The sequence below is a fragment of the Dermacentor albipictus genome, chromosome 9 (assembly GCF_038994185.2).
Source record: "Dermacentor albipictus isolate Rhodes 1998 colony chromosome 9, USDA_Dalb.pri_finalv2, whole genome shotgun sequence".
NCBI classification, from domain to species: Eukaryota; Metazoa; Arthropoda; class Arachnida; order Ixodida; family Ixodidae; genus Dermacentor; species Dermacentor albipictus.
In genome coordinates, this window is record NC_091829.1 from 53,203,417 (window position 1) to 53,229,978 (window position 26,562).

Consider the following 26,562-nt stretch of genomic DNA (forward strand, 5'->3'; position numbering starts at 1 on the left):
CAGGTCTGGGCAGCTCTAGAAAGGCAGCGACCGCGCGAAACTGAGGAGAAGGGGGGCAGCACTCCCAAGAAGGGGGCGGCGGCCCTCTCGGACCCGCGGAAGTAGCGAGGAACCAAGACCTCGAGGAGCACAATGCACGAGACTGACGTAGTGGCTGCATCGCGGTAAAAGCTTGTCCTCGCTGCGTGGAGGGAGCCTAACCGACTCTGCAGGCATTTTCACTAAAGTTGTTCTCTCGCTCTCTCTCTGTACTAGCCTCCTAGCCCACGATTAATTGTAGATAATACCCCCCCAAAAATCTTACTGAGCCAGCTGAACCTGATCGTTACCGCGAATATCTATTTTCACCCCGTTGTTATTGCCTCAACGTGCTGCTCTAAGCATGTGCACACACTGACTCAGACGCATATCTGCTAGCTACGATTGTGCAAATTTGTTCGACAGAGCAGTGATATAACTTTGCCTTATGATCGAGAGGCAATCAATGTGTGCCGAACAAATAGCGTGGTCAAAAAACAAATGTATCTCTCCGCACTTCTTCATGTAACGTGGTTTGTTACGTGCCATGTTCAGGCGAAATGAAAATTTCTGTTTTATGCAAGGACTATATGTGCATTAATAAATGCTTTTTATGCAACGACTAAATATGCATTCGTAGCTATACAGTGGGGCTATGTGAACTTATCCCATCGCAACATCATAGATTGCGATGGAACAATGCTCGACGTTAGCGTGTCCTTAGCGCTTTTCGAATCGGTTTTCTTGTACACGCACAGAAAGTACGGAGTACAGGATCACAGTCGTTCTGCTTTCCTTGATATTAAGTATTGTTTTCTTTAGCAGCCTGTAACTTTCCTCGAACATCTCATGTTTCTCGGAAGCTCATGTACGCACTTGATCATTGTGCTTTGACGCCCAATGACCGCTTCTTCATTACCCTTTTTTTATAGAAATACCTGTTGACGGCACCGTGCTCGCCAACTAAGTTGTAAGGCTCACATGCTGGCAAAACTGGAGATGGTTGTGGCGCTAGAAACACCTTCATCCAAATTTATATTCACCTCGAATGCCTCAGATCCGGGTATACATCCAAAAGGCATCACCGAAGAACTTCATTCTTATACCTTCTTCAAGCTCACAAATATCCTACGTAGCGGCCACTGGAGACGTACATTCAATTGAAATAGATACACGGTGCTCAGCCTGAAATTGCGAAATTGAAACGCGATTGCTTCAAAAATGCTCACTTTCTCTGCTTAGGACAACGATGCTGGCTACTGCATCCTTGTTTATTTGGGAAGCTTCCTATGTAGCGGTGTGAAGTTTTCAAAATAATATTGCCCCCTACTGTCTTGCTCGATAGCTTCGCCTTTGACTTCCATTGCTCTTTCAACTCCTTGCGAGTGGCAAAAGTAATCATGATGGGTGGTACGCGATTGGGGCGTGAGGGCAACCTGCGAATGCTGTTACTGTCAGAGTAATTAATGTCCTGCAGCCCCAGTGTCTCAGCCACAGAGCTTTTACTGCTGCCAGCAACTTCTCATTTGTTGTTAGTTGAATGTCGTGAACCTTTAGGTTCGGTCCCCTACTATATTGCTAGTATGGCAAAGAAGTACGACACGGCTGTGGATAGCACGATGGACGCATACAAGAAGACGCAACAGCGTAGGCTTAGCCAGTCACACCAGGAACAGCGTCTAGCCCAAGCCCCACTACAGGAGCACTGGCGATCCGGCTGCGGAGCTCTGCACCGGCGCACTTCTTCCTTACAGCTTCCCGCCTCGCTGAAGACGGAGCCGCACAGGAGGGCTAAGGCTTCGTGAGGACGAAGGGCTCGTGATACGGCTTGAGCCGATCTACGGGCACAGTTTCGCGGCCTCGGCGACGCAGGTCCATTGGGGGCGTGAGAGGTTCGATGACGTAGTTCATTGGAGAAGTTTGCTGTAGAATGTGGTAGGGACCATGGTATAGGGATACAAACTTAGAGGAGGCACCTGGTGTCGAAGTAGGAGGTACTCACAACCAAACGAGAGCGTCAAGCGAAAACTGGTGGGGGGGGGGGGGCGCCTGTAGTCATGACGAAATTTCTGTAGGGCTTGCCCTTGCGTTGTAAGGGAGCGAGCTAGTTGCCGGCAATTGTCTGGATACCGGGCGGCTTCGGAAACAGGTGTACCCTCTGATACGTCGGGACGGAAACGAAGAATAGTGTCAATGGGAAGTGATGGTTCGCGGCCATATAGAAGAAAGAAGGGAGAAAAACCCGTCGTTGACTGGGGTGCCGTATTGTAGGCGTACGTCCCATAGGGAAGGATGGGGCCCCAGTTGGTGTGGTTGGAGTTGAGATACATCGAAAGCATGTCGCCAAGGGTTCGGTTAAAGCGTTCTGTCAATCCGTTTGTTTGCGGGTGATATGCGGTGGTACAGAGATGAATAATTCGGCATTCAGCGAGAAGTTCTTGAATGACATCGTCGAGAAGGACGCGGCCGCGGTCGCTCAGGAGTTTGTGGGGAGCGCCGTGACGTAGAACGAAGCGTTGAAGGAGGAAGGAGGCAACGTCATGAGCCGCCGCGGCTGGCAGAGCGGCCGTTTCTGCATAAGTCGTGAGATGGTCTACAGCTATAATGACCCAGCGATTGCCAGCAGCTGTGTATGGCAGAGGCCCGCAGAGGTCTATCCCAACCCGGTCAAAGGATCGCGAAGGGCACGGCAAAGGTTGCATAGGTCAAGAAGGGCGGCAAGTTCAGGCTTCCGGCGTTGACATTCTGTGCAAGAGCGAGTGTACTTTTGCGCAAATGTGCACATACCACGCCAGTAAAATCTATGACGTAGTCTGGTGTAGGTCTTGAAGAGACCAGCGTGTGCGCACTGAGGGTCGGCGTGGAAAGTGGCGCATACATTACTGCGGAACTGCCGAGGTATTACAAGCAGCCATTTGCGGCCGTCGGAACTGTAGTTACGGCGATAGACAATTCCGTGGCGGATGGCGAAGTGCGAAGCTTGTCGGCGTAACGCTCGGAATGGTGGGCGTGTAGGTGAATAAGAGATGTAATCTATCAAAGATGAAACCCAGGAGTCCTTGCGCTGCTCCAAAGCCATGTCGACAGAAGTGAATGCAAGTCGGTCGTCTAGGATGGACACACTGACACTGTCGGCGTGGACAGGCGAGCGCGAAAGAGCATCGGCGGTAGACAACCGGGATATCGTACTCTTGGAGCCTCAGTGCCCAACGGGCTAGGCGGCCGCAGGGATTCTTGAGAGACAACCAGCAAAGGGCGTGGTGATCGGTAACGACATCTAAGGACCGGCCGTACAGTTATGGGCGAAATTTTGTGATGGCCCAGATGATTGCGAGGCATTCTTTTTCCGTGACGGAATAGTTCGCTTCAGCTTTCGTCAGAGTGCGGCTCGCGTATGCAACAACATATTCTTGGCAGCCTGGCTTTCACTGGGCGCACAGCGCCAAGACCAACACCGCTAGCATCCGTATGGATTTCCGTGGGAGCAGTAGGATCGAAATGGCGCAGTATCAGTGGTGTTGTGAGCAGGCGACGCAGCGTTGCGAAGGCATCATCGCAAGTCGCGGACCACGCGGAAAGATTGGGGTCTCCCCGAAGAAGCTCTGTCAGAGGTGCCAAATCGAAACGAAATTTCGAATAAAGCGGCGGAAGTACGAGCAGAGGCCAATGAAACTGCGCAAGTCTTTTAGAGACGTTGGCCTCGGGAATTCTTTAACAGCACGGAGCTTAGCGGCATCAGGGAGAACGCCGTCCTTCGACACATGTCCGAGAATTGTCAGCTTGCGTGCTCCAAAGTGACATTTTTTCAGATTTAGCTGGAGGCCAGCGTCACTGAGACAGCGTAAAACCTGCTCCAAGCGATGAAGGTGAGTAGGAAAATCTGGTGCGAACACTACTACATCATTCAAATAACACAAGCACGTGTTCCGTTGGAGGCCTCGAAGAATAGTGTCCATCATCCACTGAAAACTCGCGGGCACGTTGCAAATTCCGAATGAAATTACACGAAATTCGTATAAGCCATCTGGTGTGATGAAAACAGTTTTAGGCTTATCTTCTGCAGCCATAGGCATGTGCCAATAACCAGAGCGTACATCGAGGGAGGAAATGAGCTCTGCACCTTGTAAGCTGTCGAGGGCGTCGTCGATCTGCGGCAATGGATATACATCCTTTCGGGTTATTTTGTTTAGGCGGTGGTAATCCACGCAAGAGCGGATCAAGCCATCCTTCTTTTTAACTAAAACAACTGGCGATGCCCATGGGCTGTCGGACGGTTCAATGACACCACGCTTTAGCATGTCACCTACTTGCTCATCAATGACGCGTCTTTCTGTCGACGAGACGCGGTAGGGTTGCTGCCGTAGCGGTTAGTGAGAACCGGTGTCAATATGGTGACATACAGTCGTCGTTCGGCCCAGAGAAGTGCTATGGCTGTCAAAAGCAGGGCGAAACTTCTCGAGGAGACGGAGAAGGTCATGGCTTTGCGTGGGGCTTAAGGCGTTGTCGATGACGTGGTTGAAAACGTCTTCAGGCGATGCGGCAGGTGCGGAACTACAGTAGAGGGTGTTGACCTCTGACGATACAACAGGAAGTTCCGACGTGGCAATGGTGTCGTAAGGCGCCACAGTGCCGAGAGATTCACCAGGATGCAACGCAATCGAGAATCGGGAGTGGTTGTGTATAGGAAGGTGAGTAGCACCAGCTTGAAGGCTAAGCAGCGCAGTTGGGAGGTGTGAGAGGTGGCGGTGAAAGAAAGCAGTCGAAGGCGTGAAGAGTAAGGTAGAGTCGGAGGCAACAGAACAGGATACAGGTGCCAGAACGGATGCGTGCAGAAGTATATGGATGTCGTCAGTGAGGGACAACTTGGTGCAGGAAAGCGAAACGTTATCAGATATGGCATTGCCAAGCGAAGAGAAAGCGACTTCTGCACGGGAGCAGTCAATAACACCTTGGTGACGGGAGAGAAAGTCCCAACCTAAAATAATATCGTGGAAACAGTGGGGAAGAACGGAGAATTCGACTGTGTAGAGCACTCCTTGAATTTCAAGTCTGGCGGTGCACGCAGCCACCGTCTGGACGTGCTGTGCTTAGGCTGTGCGGAGTGAAGGGCCGAAAAAAGGCGTCGTGACTTTTCGTATTGAGCGGCATAGTTTTTCGGCAATTACAGATATGGCGGCACCTGTGTCAATGATGGCAAGCACAGAGACACCTTCAACAGCGACATCAATATCGTTGGGCGGCGAAAGAAGAGGGCTTGAGCGTTGTGACGATGACGCAGTTCTTGCCTCGGGAACTGCGCCACTTAGTTTTCCGTGTCAGCGGTAGAGGGACGTCAACGCATCGGGGAGAGCGAGCGACGACGAGGAGAAGGAGAATGGTGGTCGGAAACTGGGCAAAGGCTTGGACGGGGAAGGGGTAAATCGCGGTCTGGAGCGTGAGACGACGATGGTCGTACGCAGCTGTGCGTGGGACGTCAAGTGGATGAAGTGGACGGCGGCGGCACAGGCGTGCAAGGTGTCCGGGAATACCGCACGAATAGCAGATGGGCCGATTGTCCGGTGTGCGCCAGGGATTAATTACTCGATGGGCTGGAGGTCGTGGCGGCGTGGGAGTAAAAACAGGTCTAGGCATCGGAGGCGGAGCCCGAAAGGTCGGCGGTCGTGGTCGTGTGACGGCGTCGGCGTAAGTCAATGGGGCGGTGAGTTGAGGCGCCCGTTCCAGAGGAAGGACCTAGGAAACTTGCTCTTCTATAACATGTCGTAGGGTCGGACTAAGGGACGAACTTGAATGCAGGGGGGGGGCGGTTGGAGAGGAGGGAGAGCTGGCGAACTACTTCTTTCCGGACGAAAGCCTTGATCTGCGAGAGGAGGGTGGAATCTTGAATACGGGAGGTCAAGCCGGACAACGATTCGCGATGGGGAACAGGATGGCGAGTGAGGATGCGTTGATGGCGGAGCTCGTCATAGCTTTGGCACAGTTCAATAACTTGTGCAACAGTAGAGGGGCTATTTGAAATGAGCATCTGAAATGCGTTTTCATCGATACCCTTCATCATATGCTTGATCTTATTGCCCTCAGTCATGGATGCATCGACGCGTTTACAGAGATCGATTACATCTTCGATGTAGCTAGTGAATGTCTCACCAGGCAGCTGAGAGCGCGACTGCAGGCGCTGTTTGGCACGACGCTCGCTGAACTTTGTCTTGAACACCGTTCGGCTTGGTACTTCACTTTCGTGGTTCCGTAACCACTAGTGGGCAATTCCGGTGAGGTAAGAAGCGACGGTGGTCAGTTTCGTGATGTCATCCTGTTTGTTGTTCAGACTGACGCGTTCGTATCATGAGAGCCAGTCATCAACGTCGTGGTCGTCAGTGCCGCAGAAGATGGGAGGTTCCCGCTGACGGAGTGTGCCAGGGCATACGGAGGACTGGGGAGCAGGTGGTGGTAAGCTCGTGGCGCTTCCGGAGGTCATGATGGCAGGGAGAGTCCGGCTGAGCAATTCCAGGATGACAAGAGACCCAGCAAACCTCCACAATTATGGCAAAGAAGTCCGACACGGCTGTGGACGGCACGATGGACGCGGACAAGAAGACGCAACAGAGTAGGCTTAGCAAGTCACACCAGGAACAGCGTCTAGCCCGAGCCCCACTGCAGTAGCATTGGCGATCCGGCTGCCGAGCTCTGCACGGCGCATTTCTTCCTTACACTAGGCTTGATTCGGCGTTTTCTTCAACCGTGGTATTCCTTCCCATGCATTTTCCACTTCAATTTCGGTCACTATTTTCTGAAGAATACTGTCACTGTTTTCTGAAGAATACTTAATGGCTGCTCTTTCTTGTACTACCGCGTTGCAAGCTCATCATATCTATCAGAGTATTAGCACAGAACTCTCAATATCAATAGTTTCTTTTTTACAGCGACGCTGTTAGCCTCTAGTTGGTAGGAATTTGTCGTATCCGTCAACAAAAATGAAAGTCCATATCTCCTTTGGAATTAGGCATACAACACACAGCTCAGTATTCATTTCAATAAAACAGCACAATACAAGCGTGAAATCGGCATAATGGCCCTTGTGAACAATGCGAGGCATGTTCCTTCTCCCGGCGTGTGTTCCCCGATAAAAAATTACGGTTGCATAAACTTCTCCGTTCAAAGGGGCGTGTTTTACCCAAAAGGCGAAGCGCAAATTGCGATAACAAATTAGTGGACATCTGTACGAACTAAGCATAATAGCTTTTTCGGCCGTAGAAACTTGTAAACATAGGCGTACTACCTAAACTAACAACCATGGTGTTACGCGCGCAAAGCAAACATGAAAACGTATCGCTCGAGGACCGCGCAATGTCGCTGTCAAAACGCTGGAGTGAGGAAGCGCGGCTGCAGCAGCGAGCGAATCGACCTTCGTGCTGCTTTTCGCGTCAACGCGAACTAAGCAGTGAAAACACAGCTCGCGGCTGTACTCTGTCCCCGTCGCAGGTCCCCTTTAAGATAGAGTACCCCAGGCGGACGCGTGCCGCCGCCCGGCCCTCCCGGAGTAAGACAATCCCTCCCCCTCAAGCTTTGCGCGCGACGGAACACGGCAGGCTTCTTCCCCGCTTTCCTAGATTGCGTGCCGTCTTTCGTCGCGCGCAAGGCTTCAGGGGGAGGGGAGGGAGGGGGCGATCTACTCCGAGCTGCCTGGGACAACTAAAGTAGAACGCCCCCTCCCTCCCCTCCCCCTAGCGCCTAGCGCGCGGCGGAAGTCTGCACGCTTCTTCCCCGCTTTCCTAGATTGCGTGCGCGAAATCGAGCTGCCATTGCCGGCTCACCCTCGCACGCTTTCACTCGCACAAACTGCATACGGCGCACCGCGAAGATTTTATCGCACTTTGACTTTACATGGCTCCTCACGTTGACGGCGACAGCAGAAATGCGCCTTGGGTGTCCATTAAATGGCTATCGCAATGAAAAACAGCGGATCTTCTGTACCTACTCTAGAGACCAGTACCTTTTTTTTAATACATTCGCCCGTTTTAGTGGTCAACGTCAGACAATAGGGTGGGAAGTGGGGCTAGTTTCAGTACTGGCAATAAAGCGTCGCCACGACACTGGTAGTCAATGAAAAATTCAATACCTTTTGCGTATGTGGCTCCATCTTTTCAACCTACATAACAATAAAGTGAAGCGATGCAACTATGTGCCGAAGTAAAATGTGTTTTTGGCTGTATTCTTTTGCGGCGACACGACTACGTCGAGGACTTCCTAACCGACAGAACGGCAACGGTAGGGCCGAGGGAGTTGAGAAGCGACACGTTCTCCAAACCGTGTAAAGGCACACCCCAAGGCTCCATGATATCGTCCGTGCTATTTAATGTGGCGATGATCGGCCTGGCAAAACGACTCGGCGAGATCCAGGGCATCCAACACGCGATGTACGCGGAAGACGTCACGGTTTGTGTCACGCAAGGTTTACTGGGAGAAAAACAGGGGAAGCTACAAGAGGCTGCGCACTGTGTCGAAAAGTACACCAGAGAGAGAGGACTGGTATGCTCCACAGAAAAATCGGAAGTACTGAGGTAGGTAGACACCCCACCCAAGCAGCACTGGAAGTAACGCTTGACGGTCAAAACATCCCGGAAAAGAACATGATCAGACTCCTGGGCATGTGGCTACAGGGCAGCAGAAAATACAGCCACACCATTAGCCTGCTGAGCAAAGCGACAGAGCCGGTGGTGGGCCGGATGATCAACAGGGTCTCCCAAAAAAGATACGGCATGAAAGAGGAAGACACACTCCTCGGAGAGGGCATGCCCTCTCCGAGGAATCTGAGCGCATTTTTCTTATATTTCCGTCTCTTTCTCTCTCTCTGCGCGCCATGCGCGCCGGAACGGGTTGCTTTTCTTTTCCACTTTTTATCTTTTTTTTTCATGGACGAAGAAAATGCGCTGGCAGGTTGTGTAATAAACGCTGTGGGTTATCGTATGAGACTGAAACGCCCGCATGGATGCATATGATGTCTGTAAAAGCCGTTACAGGGCCCTTCAGGCGCTTGCATTATCGCTCGCGACTATGAGTAATACAGCGCATTCGTAGCATATCTTCCAGCGTACCACCATTGTGATGCCTGCACGTATATTAGTGCTAAATTTCCGCTCCGATGATAGGTCAAAGCAATCAGTACGGCAATGAGGTTACTCATATGCGTGGCCCCGCAAGCATACCGCCTGCGGCAAACTGGGCGGGCTCAGAGAATTTGGCACATATTTTAAGTGAATGAGAAACTTTGAGTTTGTAGTGCAGGATATCAGTCAACGAAAGACCGCCCGATGTTAGTGATGCAGCCTAGATATGAAGACAACGTGAAAAGTATCTGAGAATCGGACGACACAAAACGCGCACACCCCATGCGCGACATTGGTTCATCGCACACTCACAAAGTCCGCGTTGTCAGCTACAAACATTACAAGTCTCTGTGCTGTTAGCTTAATGCCTGTTTGAAATCCTCTTGTAGCTAAAGTTGGCGTTCCTACCATCTATTATCACATTTGGATCGGCGTTTTGCTTTCCCTATTCTACTGCCGCAAAAGTCATGCTATCACAACTGTGAAGGCTGTCTTGGGATTGCCGATAGCGACTATATAGATGGTATTATGTGGTCAACAAACGCGGAGGTATACACTATGTGTATACTAAAGCCTACAAATAGGTTCTACAGCAATCTCAGCAGAATACAGCTTCAGTTGTTAATATCAAACGCAGCTCCGCATTATCGACCGGTACTTGCACTTGGTTACAGCGTACAGCCCAGATTAACGATGTTTGTCTATTTCCAATCTATAGACGGAATGTAAACCTGAAGCAATAAGAATTTTACAGTATCGGCTGTTTTCTACTTCATCTCGCGCCTTACCACAATCGGTATACGGTCTGTTCACACAAGTTAACAAGACCTTTGGTGACGTCCCACTCTGTGGCCTTCACCGGCGCTGATGTACGAAACCATGGAAAATAATTCGAATTGCAAAGAAGTATACGGGGTGTTTCACTTAATTTGTGCCAGACTTTAACACATGCAAATGCTACATAGTTAGAGAGAACCAACGTAATGTTGTTTGGCATCGCTTGGAGATACTCAGATTATTTTTTTGCATTCCCCTGATTAGATAATTAGTGTTAACTTATTTCTCAAATATCCTAATTACATGAATATTGTCAATGATAAAATTGTAGAGCAACATTAGAAACTGCCCATACAGCTTTCTGTTGCTCAACACGTGCTACATAGAAGTGTTTGTCCGAGCGTGAAGAAGCCCGCGTGAAGAATTTCAGATCAAGCTACAGAACAGGTATTCGGCTTTAACTCAGGAAGAGGACCTTAGTGTTGAAGCAATGAACGACAATCTTGTAGACATCATTAAGGGGTGTGCAATGGAAGTCGGTGGTTACTCCGTTAGGCAGGATACCAGTAAAATATCGCAGGAGACGAAAGATCTGATCAAGAAACGCCAATGTATGAAAGCCTCTAACCCTATAGCTAGAATAGAACTGGCAGAACTTTCGAAGTTAATCAACAAGCGTAAGACAGCTGACATAAGGAAGTATAATATGGATAGAATTGAGCATGCTCTCAGGAACGGAGGAAGCCTAAAAACAGTGAAGAAGAAACTAGGAATTGGCAAGATTCAGATGTATTTGTTAAGAGACAAAGCCGGCAATATCATTACTAATATGGATGAGATGGTACAAGTGGCTGAGGAGTTCTATAGAGATTTGTACAGTACCAGTGGCCCCCACGGCGATAATGGAAGAGAAAATAGTCTAGAGGAAATCGAAATCCCACAGGTAACGCCGGAAGAAGTAAAGAAAGCCTTGGGAGATATGCAAAGGGGGAAGGCAGCTGGGGAGCATCAGGTAACAGCAGATTTGTTGAAGGATGGTGGGCAGATTGTTCTAGAGAAACTGGCCACCCTGTATACGCAATGCCTCATAACGTCGAGCGTAGCGGAATCTTGGAAAAATGCTAACATAATCCTAATCCATAAGAAAGGGGACGCCAAAGACTTGAGAAATTATAGACCAATCAGCTTACTGTCCGTTGCCTACAAACTATTTACTAAGGTAATCGCAAATAGAATCAGGAACACCTTAGACTTCTGTCAAGCAAAGGACCAGGCAGGATTCCGTAAAGGCTACTCAACAATAGATCATATTTACACTATCAATCAGGTGATAGAGAAATGTGCGGAATATAACCAACCCTTATGTATAGCTTTCATTGATTACGAGAAAGCATTTGATTCTGTCGAAACCTCAGCAGTCATGGAGGCATTACGGAATCAGGGTGAAGACGAGCCATATGTAAAAATACTGAAAAATATCTATAGCTGCTCCAGAGCCACCATAGTCCTCCATAAAGCAAGCAACAAAATCCCAATAAAGAAAGGCGTCAGGCAGGGAGATACGATCTCTCCAATGCTATTCACAGCATGTTTACAGGAGGTATTCAGAGACCTGGATTGGGATGAATTGGGGATAAAATTTAATGGAGAGTACCTTAGTAACTTGCGATTCGCTGATGATATTGGCTTGCTTAGTAACTCAGGGGACCAACTGCAATGCATGCTCACTGACCTGGAGAGGCAAAGCAGAAGAGTGGGTCTAAAAATTAATCTGCAGAAAACTAAAGTAATGTTTAGCAGTCTCGGAAGAGAACAGCAGTTTACAATAGGCAGCGAGGCACTGGAAGTCGTAAAGGAATACATCTGCTTAGGGCAGGTAGTGACTGCGGATCCGGATCATGAGACAGAAATAATCAGAAGAATAAGAATGGGCTGGGGTGCGTTTGGCAGGCATTCTCAGATCATGAACAGCAGGTTGCCATTATCCCTCAAGAGAAAAGTGTATAATAGCTGTGTCTTACCAGTACTCACCTACGGGGCAGAAACCTGGAGGCTTACGAAAAGGGTTCTACTCAAATTGAGCACGACGCAACGAGCTATGGAAAGAAGAATGATAGGTGTAACGTTAAGGGATAAGAAAAGAGCAGATTGGGTGAGGGAACAAACGCGAGTTAATGACATCTTAGTTGAAATCAAGAAAAAGAAATGGGCATGGGCAGGACATGTAATGAGGAGGGAAGATAACCGATGGTCATTAAGGGTTACGGACTGGATTCCAAGGGAAGGGAAGCGTAGCAGGGGATGGCAGAAAGTTAGGTGGGCGGATGAGATTAAGAAGTTTGCAGGGACGGCATGGCCACAATTAGTACATGACCGGGGTTGTTGGAGAAATATGAGAGAGGCCTTTGCCCTGCAGTAGGCGTAACCAGGCTGATGATGATGATGATAATGAAGCCCGCGGGTACACAGATATATATATATATATATATATATATATATATATATATATATATATATATATATATATATATATATATATAGGTATATATATATATGTGTATATATATAAATTATGGAGGGGGGTGAACGTGAATGAGCCCATTTGCGTGTTTGTGAAGCACTAGGTAGAGTGGGAATGCACAAGAACAAATATACAATCTTATCGAATATCGTCAATAGACTTTGTATCCACAAAAGTCGAAATCTATAGAAAGGCAAGGTCGTCTATAAAAATTCTATATACTTTCTATAGACAGTCTAAAGTCATTTTTGGCATTTCACCCCCATCGAAATGTGGCCCCCGTGGCCGGGATTCGATCCCGCGCCCTTGTGATCAGCAGCCCAACCCCATATCCGCTGAGCAACCACGGTGGGTCTCCTGGTAAATTAGAATTAGAAGTTCATTATGGAGATATTACTTTCGTTCATAACCGTTGCTATAAATGGTCCCTAATATCCCCCCCAGTAACAGCGGGAATTCTTTTCGTTCCTTGCGTTTTTTTTTTTGCGAGTAATGTTAAGCTGGATACCCATGATGGCATCAGATGCCTCGCTACAGTATACTTGCGTATATGTCGATTTATTTGACAATCATGCTTTAGCATTTAACGGACCCTACAGCATAAAAATATCTGTCTTGTGATTCCACCCTTGTCAAAGTGGGGCTTTTAACTTATAACACATGCTTGTCTTTGTCGGCTACTTGTTGATTCCCGTTCTAATGTATGGCAGCTTAATATGGAGAGAATGATTGGATCCTATTAGGTTAGGGTAAACCCACATATGCATAAGGCCTTAGCTTATATTTAACGACAAAGAATTTTGGGAAGGAAGGATAAACAACTTTGCTCAACCGCAAATTGTTGGTGCTTCAGTGAGCATCTCAGTTGAAAGCTCGCGGGTGTGTTACTTTAGCCGGCCATGCATGTAACGTGCTATTTCACGCATAGTTCGTACGCGATGGGCATTGTACCATTTGTGTTTTCGTAGTTTGTGAAAATGAAAAGCCAAACACGGGTAATGTAACCGGCATTATTGTTTGATTATGGAAGAGGGGTCGCCAGAAATGTAATGTCCGAAAGCAGTGCTACCTATGCTAGAATAAAATGAAAACGCATAACCGAACGTGACACAAAGTCATACTCGACGAACTCTCAACGTGCTAGTAGCCGAATTGCGTAAGAAGTAACGTACGAATTAAGAACTCATGCAAAGCACGTCACGGTGTTTTCAGTCATACACTCAAACCTACCCCATCATTGAATAGCAGTGAAATCACTTATTGTCATGTGGCTCAATGCCCAACAGGAGGTCGCCAGATCAAATCCCGGCCACGGCGGCTGCATTTCGATGGGGGCGAAATGTGAAAACACCCGTGTGCTTAGATTTGTGTGCACGTTAAACAACCCGAGATGGTCCAAATAATTCCGGAGTCCCACATTACGGCGTGTCTGATAATCAGATTGGTTCTCGCACGTAAAACGGCATACTTTTATTTCCTAATTACAACATCATTATGGTGATTAACCGTAATTACTTGGACACTACTATGGTGAAAGCTCGTGTGAAGTTTCGTAGTACCTGTCGCATAATTTATGCGTGATTGATGGTCATGAAAGCATATTTATTATGGAGCAGTGTAAACCTACCTAAAAAAACGTACCCTTTTGTTGTTAGAAATAGGTGGTGATAATTCCTTTATATTTGAAGACCTATATATAGCACGAATACTACAGAAACAAAAAGCTTAAGGATTTTAAGAACTTCGGGACACTTTCTGAGAAGGAATTTCTGAACGCACCAACACGAACACAATTCGAAACACTTGTCCAGGATTAGCTCCCAACGGCAACTTCCGTCTTGTCACAGCTGGCCCTTGCATCTTATACGGCTCAGCCTAACCCAACACTACCTTTTTTAGCTGCTGCTATAGGTGGCAGCACATTTCGCAGGCGAGGTTTGTTCGCTGATGAGAAATGGTGCTATCGCGTAAAGAAACGGGCGACAACCTTGGCCCACATCATCGCTTTCGGAACTCATGTGATTTGCTCTATCAGTACGTGACGAGCATTTCAAGCTAATTCAAGGAAATTCAGAAGTTTGGGTATACTGAATTCACTTGGAACGAATTCTGAAGACAGCACCAGTTTTGAGATACTAATTTTCAAAGTGACCGCCGAAATGCATGGGCGTTCCAGTTGCTTGCCTTAGGAAAACGCTGTTTTATTCATTGAAGCACAAAAGTACCTGGAAAACCATTGCATTTCGCCAGACACCCATGCGGAATCCCTTCTGGAGAATTCATTTGTGTTCCCTACGGTGGACATTACTGAATGCGCTTGAGGAAAATGACGATGAAAAGGCTTCTGTACGATGGTCGCTCAGAGTTGCTTATTGCGTATTACACTTTTTTTAGTGTGTGTGGTTAGCTTCTCAGCCATGTCACAGAAATTATGACGACTCACAATAATCACAATACATATTGTCTCTCTGTACTAAATGCGATAAAGTTGTGTTAAATGCGTCAAAGCTACGTATTTTTACTTCGAAGTGCTGGAGCATCCGATCGAAGAAGCATTACCTCAGATGCTGCATCGCGCTTAATGTAGTGAGTCCTTATAATTTAACAGGCGTTAAATATGCGCCTATTACAGTCACAAATGTGCATTTTGTTTAATCAAACTAAGGGAATTGAGTAAACGTTATTCCATGATTCAATCTTTTTTTTCAAGGAAAACGAACAAGCTAATTACTGGTTTCAGACGTTACGAGTTAGTAAAACCTTTCCTTTTTTCGTCATTGCCGCCGAAGCAGTCCACATTGCCAGCACCCGGCAAGCATACGTTTAGCAAAACAATTGTGTGCACGTAACGACGCCATGTACATTCAAGTGAAATGGGGCCACATTACCTACCCGCAGAGTTCAACCTACCTGAAGGTGAATGCCCGTGATTTTCCTCTCCCTTGCCACAACCACTGCACAGAACTAACAAAACACAGATCGCATACAGAAATGCGTATACAACGCTGATTGAAGGCAATGCCTTTCTTTTACTGGGAGCTTCTCCCGCTACGATGTAGGAGCGCACGTCAACAACAGCGATAATACTTTATTGAAACAGGAGTATTCGTTTATTTGAGGAAACAGATTTTGCTAATTACGGGAACACTGGAAACGAGTGAACGCAGAGAGTAAACTCGTCTTCTATGTGTATGGTACGTCCTGCGAAAAAAAAAGAAGGAAAAGGATCATAAGGATCAATGTTGTGGCAACATTTATCTGAAGACAAAAGCGGCATCACAGACATCAAAACATCTGGCACAAGCATTGACAATCCTTTGGCCATTGCTAATGAATTTAACGCCTTTTTTCAATCGGTGTTTACCATAAACGCACCGCACGCGCACTTGCAACCTTACACGCTTCGTAATCCGATGCCCGAAGTAGGTTTAAGCAAAAACGGCATCCTTAGCCTTTTGCGTAATCTAGACATAATAAAGTCATCAGGTCCGGGCAATATATCTGTTTTCCTCAAAAGGTACGCAATCTGGGTAGCAGAGTACTTATATGTAATATATAAAACATCGTTAGAATCCTGTGTGATACCAGATGACTGGTGCTTTGCAAGGATAGTTCCGATTCACAAATCTGGATCCCCTTTAGAACTAAATAATTGCAGACTAGTTTCCTTAACAACCACAACTTGTAAACTGCTAGAACACCCTTTTTTCAAGCTATTATAACACATTAAAGAATAATCATTTACTTCATGCAAATCAACATGGATTTAGGGCTGGTTTATCCACAATAACGCAGTTAGCTGAGATAACGGATGATCTTACGATTGCATTTAATATGAGGCGTCAAATCGATGCAGTGTTTTTGGACTTTTCCAAAGCGTTCGATGTAGTTGCGCATGCCTATTTAGCAACTAAACTGCTCTCTATCGGCATTGAATGGAATATCATCCGTTGGATAGAATCTCATTTGTCCTCAAAAAACAATACGTTGCTGTTAAGGACTGCGTTTCTGGTACACTGGAAGTGCACTCAGGGGTTACACAGGGGTCAGTTCTTGGCCCTTGTTATTCTTAGTTTATATCAATGACATCTATTTATGCGTTGCACTCAATTAGCATATGGTGTGATACATTGGGGATTCAAGCTAAACACTTTGGAGAAGGCAGCTATTACATTTACCAACAAGAAAGAACCTTTAGATTTTGCTTATTTTATTATAATTCTTATATACATAAAACCCAGCGAGTGAAGTATTTAGGTGTTACACTTACAAGCAATTTAGGTTGGGAACCCCATACAGAAAATGTTTGCAGCAACGCGCTAAAAAAGCTGGCATTTTTTCAACGAAAATTGCGCCGTACCTCATCGATCGTTAAGTTATAACAGCACAAAAAGAGCTTGTCAGACCAAAATTAGAATATGCGGATTTGATCTGAAACCGTCATCAAAAATACTTAATCAAGAAAATAGAAAGAGTGCAAAATTTAGCTTTGCGGTTTATATACTCCACATACTCGCGTTTTTCTAGCGTGTCCGTTCTTCGCGACAGGGCGAAATTGAAAAAACTAGCTCATCGCAGATTTGTATCTCACATCAAATTTTTATATAAGCTGTACCATGGTCACTACAAAATACCACGTGAATGTTGTTTACCTGAGCCCCCCATGCGCTCTGCTCGCACAAACCACAACAAAACAATTAAGCAACCATTTAGTAATCTCAACATCCCCTCGATATTCTCTTTTTGCCCATGCAATGTCGCTATGGAATAAGTTACCCGGAGAAGTAGTTAACGCTAATACAACAGAATCGTTCGTTCAGCTTTCAAATAACCTTTTCTTTGACCTCTAAATTGCCGCAATGAAAGCAGTTTCTTTTGCGTTACGCTTTTTCATTGTTATTTTGTTTACGTATTGCACTGTTGTATGTTCATGTTTATTTCCGTTACGTATAGTGTTACAATGATGTATGTACATGTTTTGTTGTGTTCTTAATTGCTAATTAACATTTGTAATTTACGTTGCTCTATGTACCCACTCCTGCTTGGGCCCGAATAGGGCCTGCAGTATTTGTAAATAATAATAAATAAAAGTTACCGGCGAGAACATACGAAACTGTTTAGACTTGCGCAAAATACTAGCTTGCACTGCCCGAGTAAAAACTTGACTCGTACTCACCATATCGCAAGGTAGCTTAACTTACATGTAGTGTGGTTAGTGCGCAAATTTCCATAAACTTCGTCCTTTCGGATTCAGACTACTCTGTGACTTTGCAGATGCACGATTTAAAAAAAAAACATATTGGGTTATATGCAGAATATTGGCTATAGAATTGCGAGCGTACGCCGACATATATTGCCCTCGTGCAATCAAACAAATTATTGTAATGAAGCGCAGTTAGTCACCCAGCAATGGCTTGGCCCAGCAAGCGCTTGTACTTGTTCGACTTGTACATAACCGTTCCTTCAGGGATGGATCCCAAAGCAGGCAGGGCTGCAATTTCGTAGCGATGCATTCGTTCGATTCTGTGCCATTCTTGTAACCAACGCGGGCAGAGCATCATTCTCATCACTCACGAAGCGCGAAAATGAGTAGCATAGGAAAGGGCGCTGCTACAAAATCTTGGCCCTAGGTTAATTTCTTTGACCACATGAATTGTTGGGCGCAGGGACATGGAAGGCATGCTGAGCCAACCTGGCCACTAACATCTGGGCTCTACATCTACATCTATATGGATGATAGGAGACTAAATACATATGTTTCATAGGCTTGAACCTCGGGGCCTTCCAGGAATTTGCGTAGCCACTGCCATTGTTACGAATACGTGCGCAATCTCAAGAATTACGACCTTTGCCAAAAATTAGGGGCCACACCGCACTTTCTCCGCGTGTGCCATTTGGCGAGGCTGTATGATGCGGTTCCCCTGGGGCTCTCTAAACTCCATGCCTCAGAATGGCAAATGCGATAATTCACCGGAACGTTTGCCATAGCACGAAAACTCCGTCGAGCAACATGTAGGTAACGTAATCGGCACACTGTTGAGAAAGAGTGCGATGGACTTTCCATGCTACACTTCACTACGGAGGCCCGTAACTTCATAGCAGCTATATTTATTGTTTTAGTGTGCGTTTATAAAAAATCATGCCTGCCAGATCTATGCAACCTTCAATATGCCCATGTCATAGACAGTGTAAGCTGTTAGGCAGCCCCTTCCCCAAGTTGCCGCAATATCCCCCAATCTCCGCCGACATCCGTGAAACTGCATGGAGTTCTGATTACACACCGCATGTTGACCCTTTGTTCTTTGCGCTCAGGCTTCGGTGCCAGAGCCGTAAGGCGTATAGGCTGTTGACTCTACTGGATCTGGTCAGCCCATAAAGAAACCATGACACTTGCTATAGCCTTATCAAGGACAGATGCTGCGAGGGGTCTTCGTTTACTCGCTCAAACCAAGACTGAAACCTTGTGGAACACCCCCCCTTTTCTGCAACTGCCGTCTCCACTGGCAAGACCCTACATTGAAGCTGCAGATTCCATCGAATTTCTCCCGCCATGATTACGCCGGCACTTTACTGTGCCGCCTCTGATTAGGGGTGGCTTTAACGAAAGCCTACTCATTTCATATTGGTATGCCCGACAAACCGATCTGTGACGTGTGCAACTGTGAGGAGACGATCGAGCACGTGTTCTGTTGTTGTTATCTTTATATCAACGAACGCGAAGTTCTTCGGAGGATGTTATACCGATTGGATAACATACCATTTTCAGAGACGAAGATTCTCGGACCATGGCTTCACGCGTCGCATGTTTACAAAGCGACGCGGGCACTGCTACGTTTCCTGAAAGCGACTGGCCTCAGTGAGCGATTATAGGCTTAAATTTATGGATATTCTCACGTATTCACATCGATAGTATCTTCTTCTCTCCCTCTCCTTTCTTTTCGTCCCTTAAGCCCCTTCCCCATGTGTAGCGTAGAAAACCGGACGGGTAGAAACTGGATAGAAAACTGATTGATTTCCCTACCTTTCCTTCCTTCTTTTTCCTCCTCCCCCTCTGTTGGGTAGCTCTGTGAGGCACGTAGGTGCTGTTGCGGAGGGACATGAAATGCAGTCGGCAGGCTTTGTTCATTCTATAGCCACGCGACGAAACTAAGGAGGTGCTTTTGCATTCCCGTTTCATACATCTGTCGGAGCGTTTGCATGAACCTGGCACATAGCGGGTCCTATCGAGTTGTCGGACTGAGCTTTGCATGTCGCGTTCATGTAGTCGCGGACAGAATAAAATGGACCACGGGATCTCCGAAAACGTTCAATTCCCGAGCAGCCTGTAGCAGTAACCAGTAAAACTGCCCACGACAACGTTGTTAGCACATTCTAGTCGAGGTCCAAAACGCAAATACCAGATTGCGTTGTGAGGTTGCGGAGATATTCAGCTTTTTCTTAGATTTCATGGTCCATTATATTCTATCCGCGACTGTACATGCTAACCGGTCAAGCTGAGTTAGCGTCTAGTCGAACGGCGACCCATGAATACTTTGTTTAGCGCAAAGCAAAGTATTGATGGATTCGCACCAACTAGCCCGCCAACGCATTGTAACAAACGGTGACCATTAAGTTGCACGGGTTAGGATGACTCATCCTGTCCTAAATGACAACCCCCACATGAACGCGGAATGGTCATTTCGGTGGTTAGCAACACCGAACGGGACGTCATGTTTTATATTTCGCTTGTCATAGCATCTCGCATGAATCTTGACCCATTCAGGGTACGAGGTCATGTAAATGGCGTCGCGACGGGATATTTGTCTGGCAATGGCTGCAACAGCCGTTCTCGAGTTCACATGTATAAACGCAGGCTATAGCTATGCCGCCCAACCTACCGAGCCTACCAAGGTAGGCACCTCACGAAGCGTTTCCGCTGGTAGAAAGCATTTTTTTTACTGTTATATTGTAAGTGCCAGTGCTTCACTGTAGCACTTTGTCTTCGTCAAGAGAGAGAGAGAGAGAGAAAGGCAAAGGAAAGACAGGAAGGTTAACCAGAGATTATCTCCGGTTGGCTACCCTGTTCTGGGGGAAGGGAAAGGGGATGCAATAGGTGAGAAAGAAAGAAGGATAAAAAAAAGGAAAAAAAAAACTTGAATGATTGAATGATTGGATTGAATGATTGGATGCACGCTATCAACGTCCCCTTTGCAATACGCTGCTGGGTTGTGCCACCAAGCTGTTCTTACTATAATGACTAATGCCCTTCCCAAGGAAAAAAATAATAAAAAAATAAAAGAAAAACGATACACGAAATTCCCATCATCAATCTTTTTGAACTCCTATTGGGAACTTTGTTTTTGTACGCCTGTGTTGTTTATCGTTTCTCTACATATAGTCCAACAGTCTTCCTATCGCCTCTTATAACTCTTTACTGCGGACATATTTACTTTCCCTCTGCTCTCGCTGAACCCAAGTGCTTCAAGGAGGCCAGGGGTGCCTAAATCGACCGCTGGGCAGATACCTTCTAATAAAACATGCTCCATCGGTTGCATTTCGTTTTTTCCTCTTCAGTAGTTCGTCATGGCAAGTTTCTTTTCCATCGCCGCCACCCACGAGATTATTTCAGCCTGTCTGACTTTCCGCTTGACGTTCTTTGTTGGTGTATTGCTCATCCTACACGCCGCATACTTGATGGTAAGCTTCCTAGGTCTTTTTCTCCACTGTGAATCAATGTTTTTCCTCTACAATTACCTCAACACTCTCCCAGCACGTTTACTTTCTTCCACATTCCTCAGTCTTTCTTCATAATCAATTTTACTATGAGCTTCCCTCGCTGAAAAACTTGTCCAGCCCATATAAGCCTGTACAGTTTCATTTGCCGTCTTCCCGTGGGCGCCCAATGTGAGGCGTCTCGCTGACATTTGGTTGTCATCTAGTCCTTACTGTACCCCCGACTTCAAGCGAACAACAGCATTTCCAAATGCAAGTCCTGAAACCGTTACAACTGCCCAAGTACCCCAGAGCACCTCGTACCTTTCGTATCCCCATGGTGCCCTGCGTTTTATTATGGCCACATTTCTCTTCCCTTATACGCTTAATGTGTACGCTTTGTAATGTAATACGCTTTTCCTGTGTTTCCATATATCTGTTGCCTTCGTTCATCCATATAGCAAGGAATTTATATTCTTTTACCCGAGGTATTTTTGGCGCATAATTAACACTGTCTGTTCACTATTTTCATTCAACACTTTCACGCCGTATTTATTACCGCCAAATTTCAGGCCTAAAGTCTAACGTTCCCGTCCACAGATATCAGCCAGAAGTTGCATATCACTTTGCTTGTTAGCTAGACAAACAATGTCGTTCGCTTAAAACAAACCTTGAAGCGGTTGGTCGACAACTGAGATAATCAGGAGATAATAAATTATTAAGTGATAATAAACACGATATTAATACCCTCTGGCGTCCTTTCCGCCCTTACCATGCACATACATCATAAACAGCACTGGGGATAAAGGGCACACCTACCAGTCCCTTGTTGATATCAACTTTCTCCTCGCTCCTCATCTTCTCTCTTTCAATAAAAACGGTATATTGTCTGTAAATCTCTTAACAGCTATATCCCCTTCGAGAACATATAAAATGTTGCTGTGAACGTCGTGATTTGCTCTTCTAATGTCTAAAAAAAGCCACATGTAAAGCACTCCTTTCTACTGCGCATACTTCAATACACTTACAAGGACAAACAAGTGATCGTACATACGCCTACAGATTGTGTGGCCATTCTGACGTTCTCCCAATATGCCATTATATTCTTCGCCTATGCTGGGAGCTTTCATTCAATCGCCTGCACCGCTAACCTGCATATTACCGACGGCAACGGTCTATATGAGTGTATTCTACTTTAAAATGAGTGACTCCTTAACACGAGCGAATTCTCTGTATTGCAGTGCGCTGGCGCCGCCGCGCAGAGAATTTGAAAACTAAGCACCGTTTTAATTACCGCTGTTGAATATCCAACCACTTTGGTGGTATGCCGGACTGCCGTACAGTCTTGGAGCCCTTCAGACCATGCTGCAGCTCAGCCTGAACGCGAGTGCACACTAGCGTCCCATATATATATATATATATATATACGTATATATATATATATATATATATATATATACGTATATATATATATATATATATATATATATATATATATATATATATATATATATATATATATATATATATATATATATATATATATATATACCAAGGTTATGGTTCGTTGGCACCAGTGCACAAGTTTCCCTGGAGTCAGTGGTGAATAGTTATACCCGGTTGGTGTGTGTAACGTGGATGTGTATTTGGGTGGGAAAGTTTTTAATGCAGAGTTTACTGTTCTTCCTCGCTCCTCGCATGACGCGATTCTGGGGACTGACTTTTTGCAATTGTGTGGTGCGAATGTTGACTGCCGGACGGGAGAACTCAGTGTCGACACCAGTGTTTCACCTGTGCTCTTTGAAAGTGAAGCTTGCCCGGAAAGTGTGTTGTGCGTGTCTGAGGATACAGTTGTACCCGCCTTATCCGCGATGCGTGTTGCCGTCGCCTGTTCATCTCCGACTCCTATCTCGTTCGATGCTGCAGTGGAAGCTGTACACCGGAACTGCTTCAAGAAAAACGTGTTCCGCACTGCGTGGTATCAGTGACCGATGGGTGCGCGTGGCTCTGGGCGCTAAACTGTTCCACTGAAGCGGCAGCGCTACCCTAAAGCCTGAAGACTGCCACGTTTCAGGAAGCCTCGCCCGTATCGGCCGCAGTACTTACAGAGCTCCCCGATGGAGGAGCAAGCTGTGTCTCGGGCCCCGGGAGCTCGAAGATAGTTTCCATGATTGATAAGTCACTCAGCGATCAGGAACCTCGAGTTTTGATGACCCTGCTTACGAAACATACCTCGATATTCGACTTTGCGCAGCACGATGGCCCGCCATCAATTCCTGCGTCCAGAACTCGTCACCGCATCAGCACAGGAGCCGGCCAGCCAATCTGACAAAAACCCTATCGTGTATCGCCGTCAGAACGCAAGAAAATCAGCGATCAGGTCCAAGAAATGCTATGCAAAGGCGTCATTCGAGAATCGTCTAGTCCTTGGGCAGCCCCTGCGATATTGGTGAAGAAGAAAGACGGTACGTGGCGGTTTTGTGTTGATTACCGTCGCCTAAACGCCGTTATTAAGAAAGATGCATATCCGCTCCCACGAATTGACCACGCCGACTGTCACTTTGCGGCATCTTACTTTTCCTCAATCGATTTACGGTCAGCTTACTGGCATATTCCTAGACACAAGGACGACAGAGAAAAGACAGCATTTGTAACACCCGACGGACTATGCGAGTTTAACGTGATGCCTTTCGGGATTTGTAACGCGCCCGCAACGTTTGAAAGGTTCATGGACACGATATTACGCGGCTTAAAATGGTAAGTTTGCATGTGCTACTTAGACGACGTTGTGATCTTCGGGCGAACGTTTAGTGAGAATAACAAAAGTTTGACTTTGGTATTTAACTGCTTGGAGAAAGCGGGTCTAGTGCTCAATTCGAAAAAATGCTATTTTGGGGAACGATAAACTCTTGTGCTATGCCATCAGGTCGCTAAAGAAGGCATCCGACCAGATCCACAAAAGACTGCGGCCGTAGAAGCATTTACAGTACCCAACTCTGTAGAGCAGGTAAGAAGTTTCTTGGGCTTGTGCTCCTATTTTCGTCGATTCATTCCTCGGTTTGCTGACATATGGCTCATCCCCTTACACGCCTTCTCCAAAAAGGTGTTCCCTTTGAGTGGACTGCAGATTGCGACTCATCGTTTCGCCAGGTCAAGTTCCTGTTGACATCCCAACCAATTCTTCGCCACTTTGATTCTTTATCACCAACTGAGATTCCCACCGATGCCAGTGGCGTAGAAATCGGTGCTGTGCTAGTTCAGCGTGTTGGCGACAGTGAGCACGTGATCTCTTACGCTAGCCGGTCCATGAGCCGCTCCGAGCGCAACTACACAGCCACCGAACAAGAGTGTCTGGCGGTCATCGTCGCCGTGCAACGGTTTCGTTCGTATCTCTATGGGCACCCTTTCACTGTGATAACAGATCATCATTCGCTACGCTGGCTTGTCAATCTGCGGGATCCCTCAGGACGACTAGCGTGCTGGGCCCTCCGTCTACAGGAATACGATTTCGTTATTCGATACAAAAGTGGCCGGCGACATGCTGACGCTGATTGTCTCTCTCCGATGCCATTTCAAAAAACTGAATGTGATGCGGACAATTTTGATGAATACATCGCTTTTGTGGCCCTGGAATTTCCGGAGATGGGTACCATCATAACCGAGCAGCACGAGGACGGGAGCTTACAACCACTCTTCGCCGCAGCACAGGAGTCACCTGCAGGCAGTCGCTTTCGCCTACGTGATGGTGGCGCGCTGTATAAGAAGTGCTACTCGACCACCGGTGCACGCTACCTTTTAGTTGTCCGCAAGGACCTTCGCCACCAAGTATTACACGCCATGCACGATGACCCAACTTCCGGTCATATTGGTTCCACACGTACACTCTACCGGGCTCAAGAACGTTTTTACTGGCCTAAGTTGCGGAAACATATTGAACGGTACGTCGCCAGCTGTCCTCAATGCCAGCGCTACAAGCGTCTGCCACAAGCGCCACATGGCCTGTTTCAACCAGTTCCCCCTTCTAGCGTGCCCTTTGAGCAAGTTGGTATAGATCTTCTGGGCCCTTTCCCGTGACCCTCCAAGGGTAATCGTTGGGTTATCGTTTGCCTAGATCACCTTACCCGCTATTGTGAGACCGCCGCATTGCCATCGGCCACAGCTACAGAAGTTTCCATTTCACTGCTGGCTAACGTTATACTCCAACATGGACCTCCTCGCATAGTAATCAGCGATCGTGGGCGAGAGTTTACCGCCGACGTGGTTGAAGAAACCCTTTGTCTGTGTTCATGTATCTTCCGCCATTCTACGCCCTACCATACACAAACTAATGGTCTCGTCGAGCGCCCAAACAACGCTTGCCAACATGCTGTCCATGTACGTCGATTCAGCACACAACAATTGGGACAGTATCTTCCCTTTCATTACCTAAGCCTTCAATACCGCGAGACACGAGACCACTGGTTACTCACCATTTTTCCTACTGTATGCTCGTCCGCCGCGCTACACCCTCGACACGCTATTTCCCTACTTCGCTCATGACAACGAATCAATTGATGAGATCCTATGTCGAGCAGAAGAAGCGCGACGCCTCGCTAGGCTACGCGCCCTAGCATCGCAAGCCCGGTCCGAGATAAGCTATGACGGGTGTCACCGCCACGTTTACTTCGATTCTGTTGATCATGTGTGGCTCTAAATGCCGTTGCGGAAGCGCGGCTTGTGTCAGAAGTTTCTCGCCCACTACGTCGGCCCTTACGTTATTCTGGAGTGCCTCAGCGAAGTAAACTACCGCATTGCGCGTCTCACGAGCAGTGGACGACGCTAGGCCAAGGCTGAAGTGACACACGTCGCGCGTCTGAGGCCTTACAACCCACGAGATGACTGACTCGCCCGGTGGGCTTCGTCTGCCAGCGGGGAAATGTCACAAGTTGTCATGAACCACGCCTGCCGCGCCGACAACCAGATTGATCTCGTTCTGCATTAAACACCTCCTGTGTAACAATACATACATATATATATATATATATATATATATATATTGTAAGCACTATTAACGTACATAGCCATCATCATCTTCCCTCTTCTTCGACTTCTTCGCGCGTGAACTGCGGGCGTTGCCTTTTTTGGAAGGAGGAGGAGGAGGAGAAACTTTATTATTGCAGAAACCGTTGCGCGGTTTATTCCTGGGTGGTTCCCTCTGACAGGGCTGCACTGGCGATCGCGGCTCGCCGGGCCTGGTCGAGGGTCGCCAGTTGGCTTCCCAGGTTCAGTTCGGAGAGTCTCGCCTCCCAAGACCACGTAGTGAGTGTGTGTGTTGTGACTCGTTGCGAAATTGCGTCGCCCAGACGGTCGGTGCATTCGTGTGTTATGTGCGCTAGTGTCGCTGTGTGGTTGCTACACCAGGGACATGTTCGGGACGTATAACTGTCTGGGTAGATTGCGTGTAGACGAGACAAG

At 47.0% G+C, this 26,562-nt stretch overlaps 1 protein-coding gene across 1 annotated transcript in view; it reads right to left on the reverse strand.

The window, feature by feature from the left end:
- Positions 1 to 15,485: 15,485 nt before the first annotated feature.
- LOC139049716 (uncharacterized) overlaps positions 15,486 to 26,562 on the reverse strand; it is a 50,514-nt gene continuing 39,437 nt past the window's right edge. Inside the window, exon 8 of the mRNA XM_070525466.1 lies at positions 15,486 to 15,618. Within this exon, the coding sequence (XP_070381567.1) occupies positions 15,601 to 15,618 (18 nt within the window). The 3' untranslated portion in view covers positions 15,486 to 15,600. The remainder of the gene's footprint in view (positions 15,619 to 26,562) is intronic.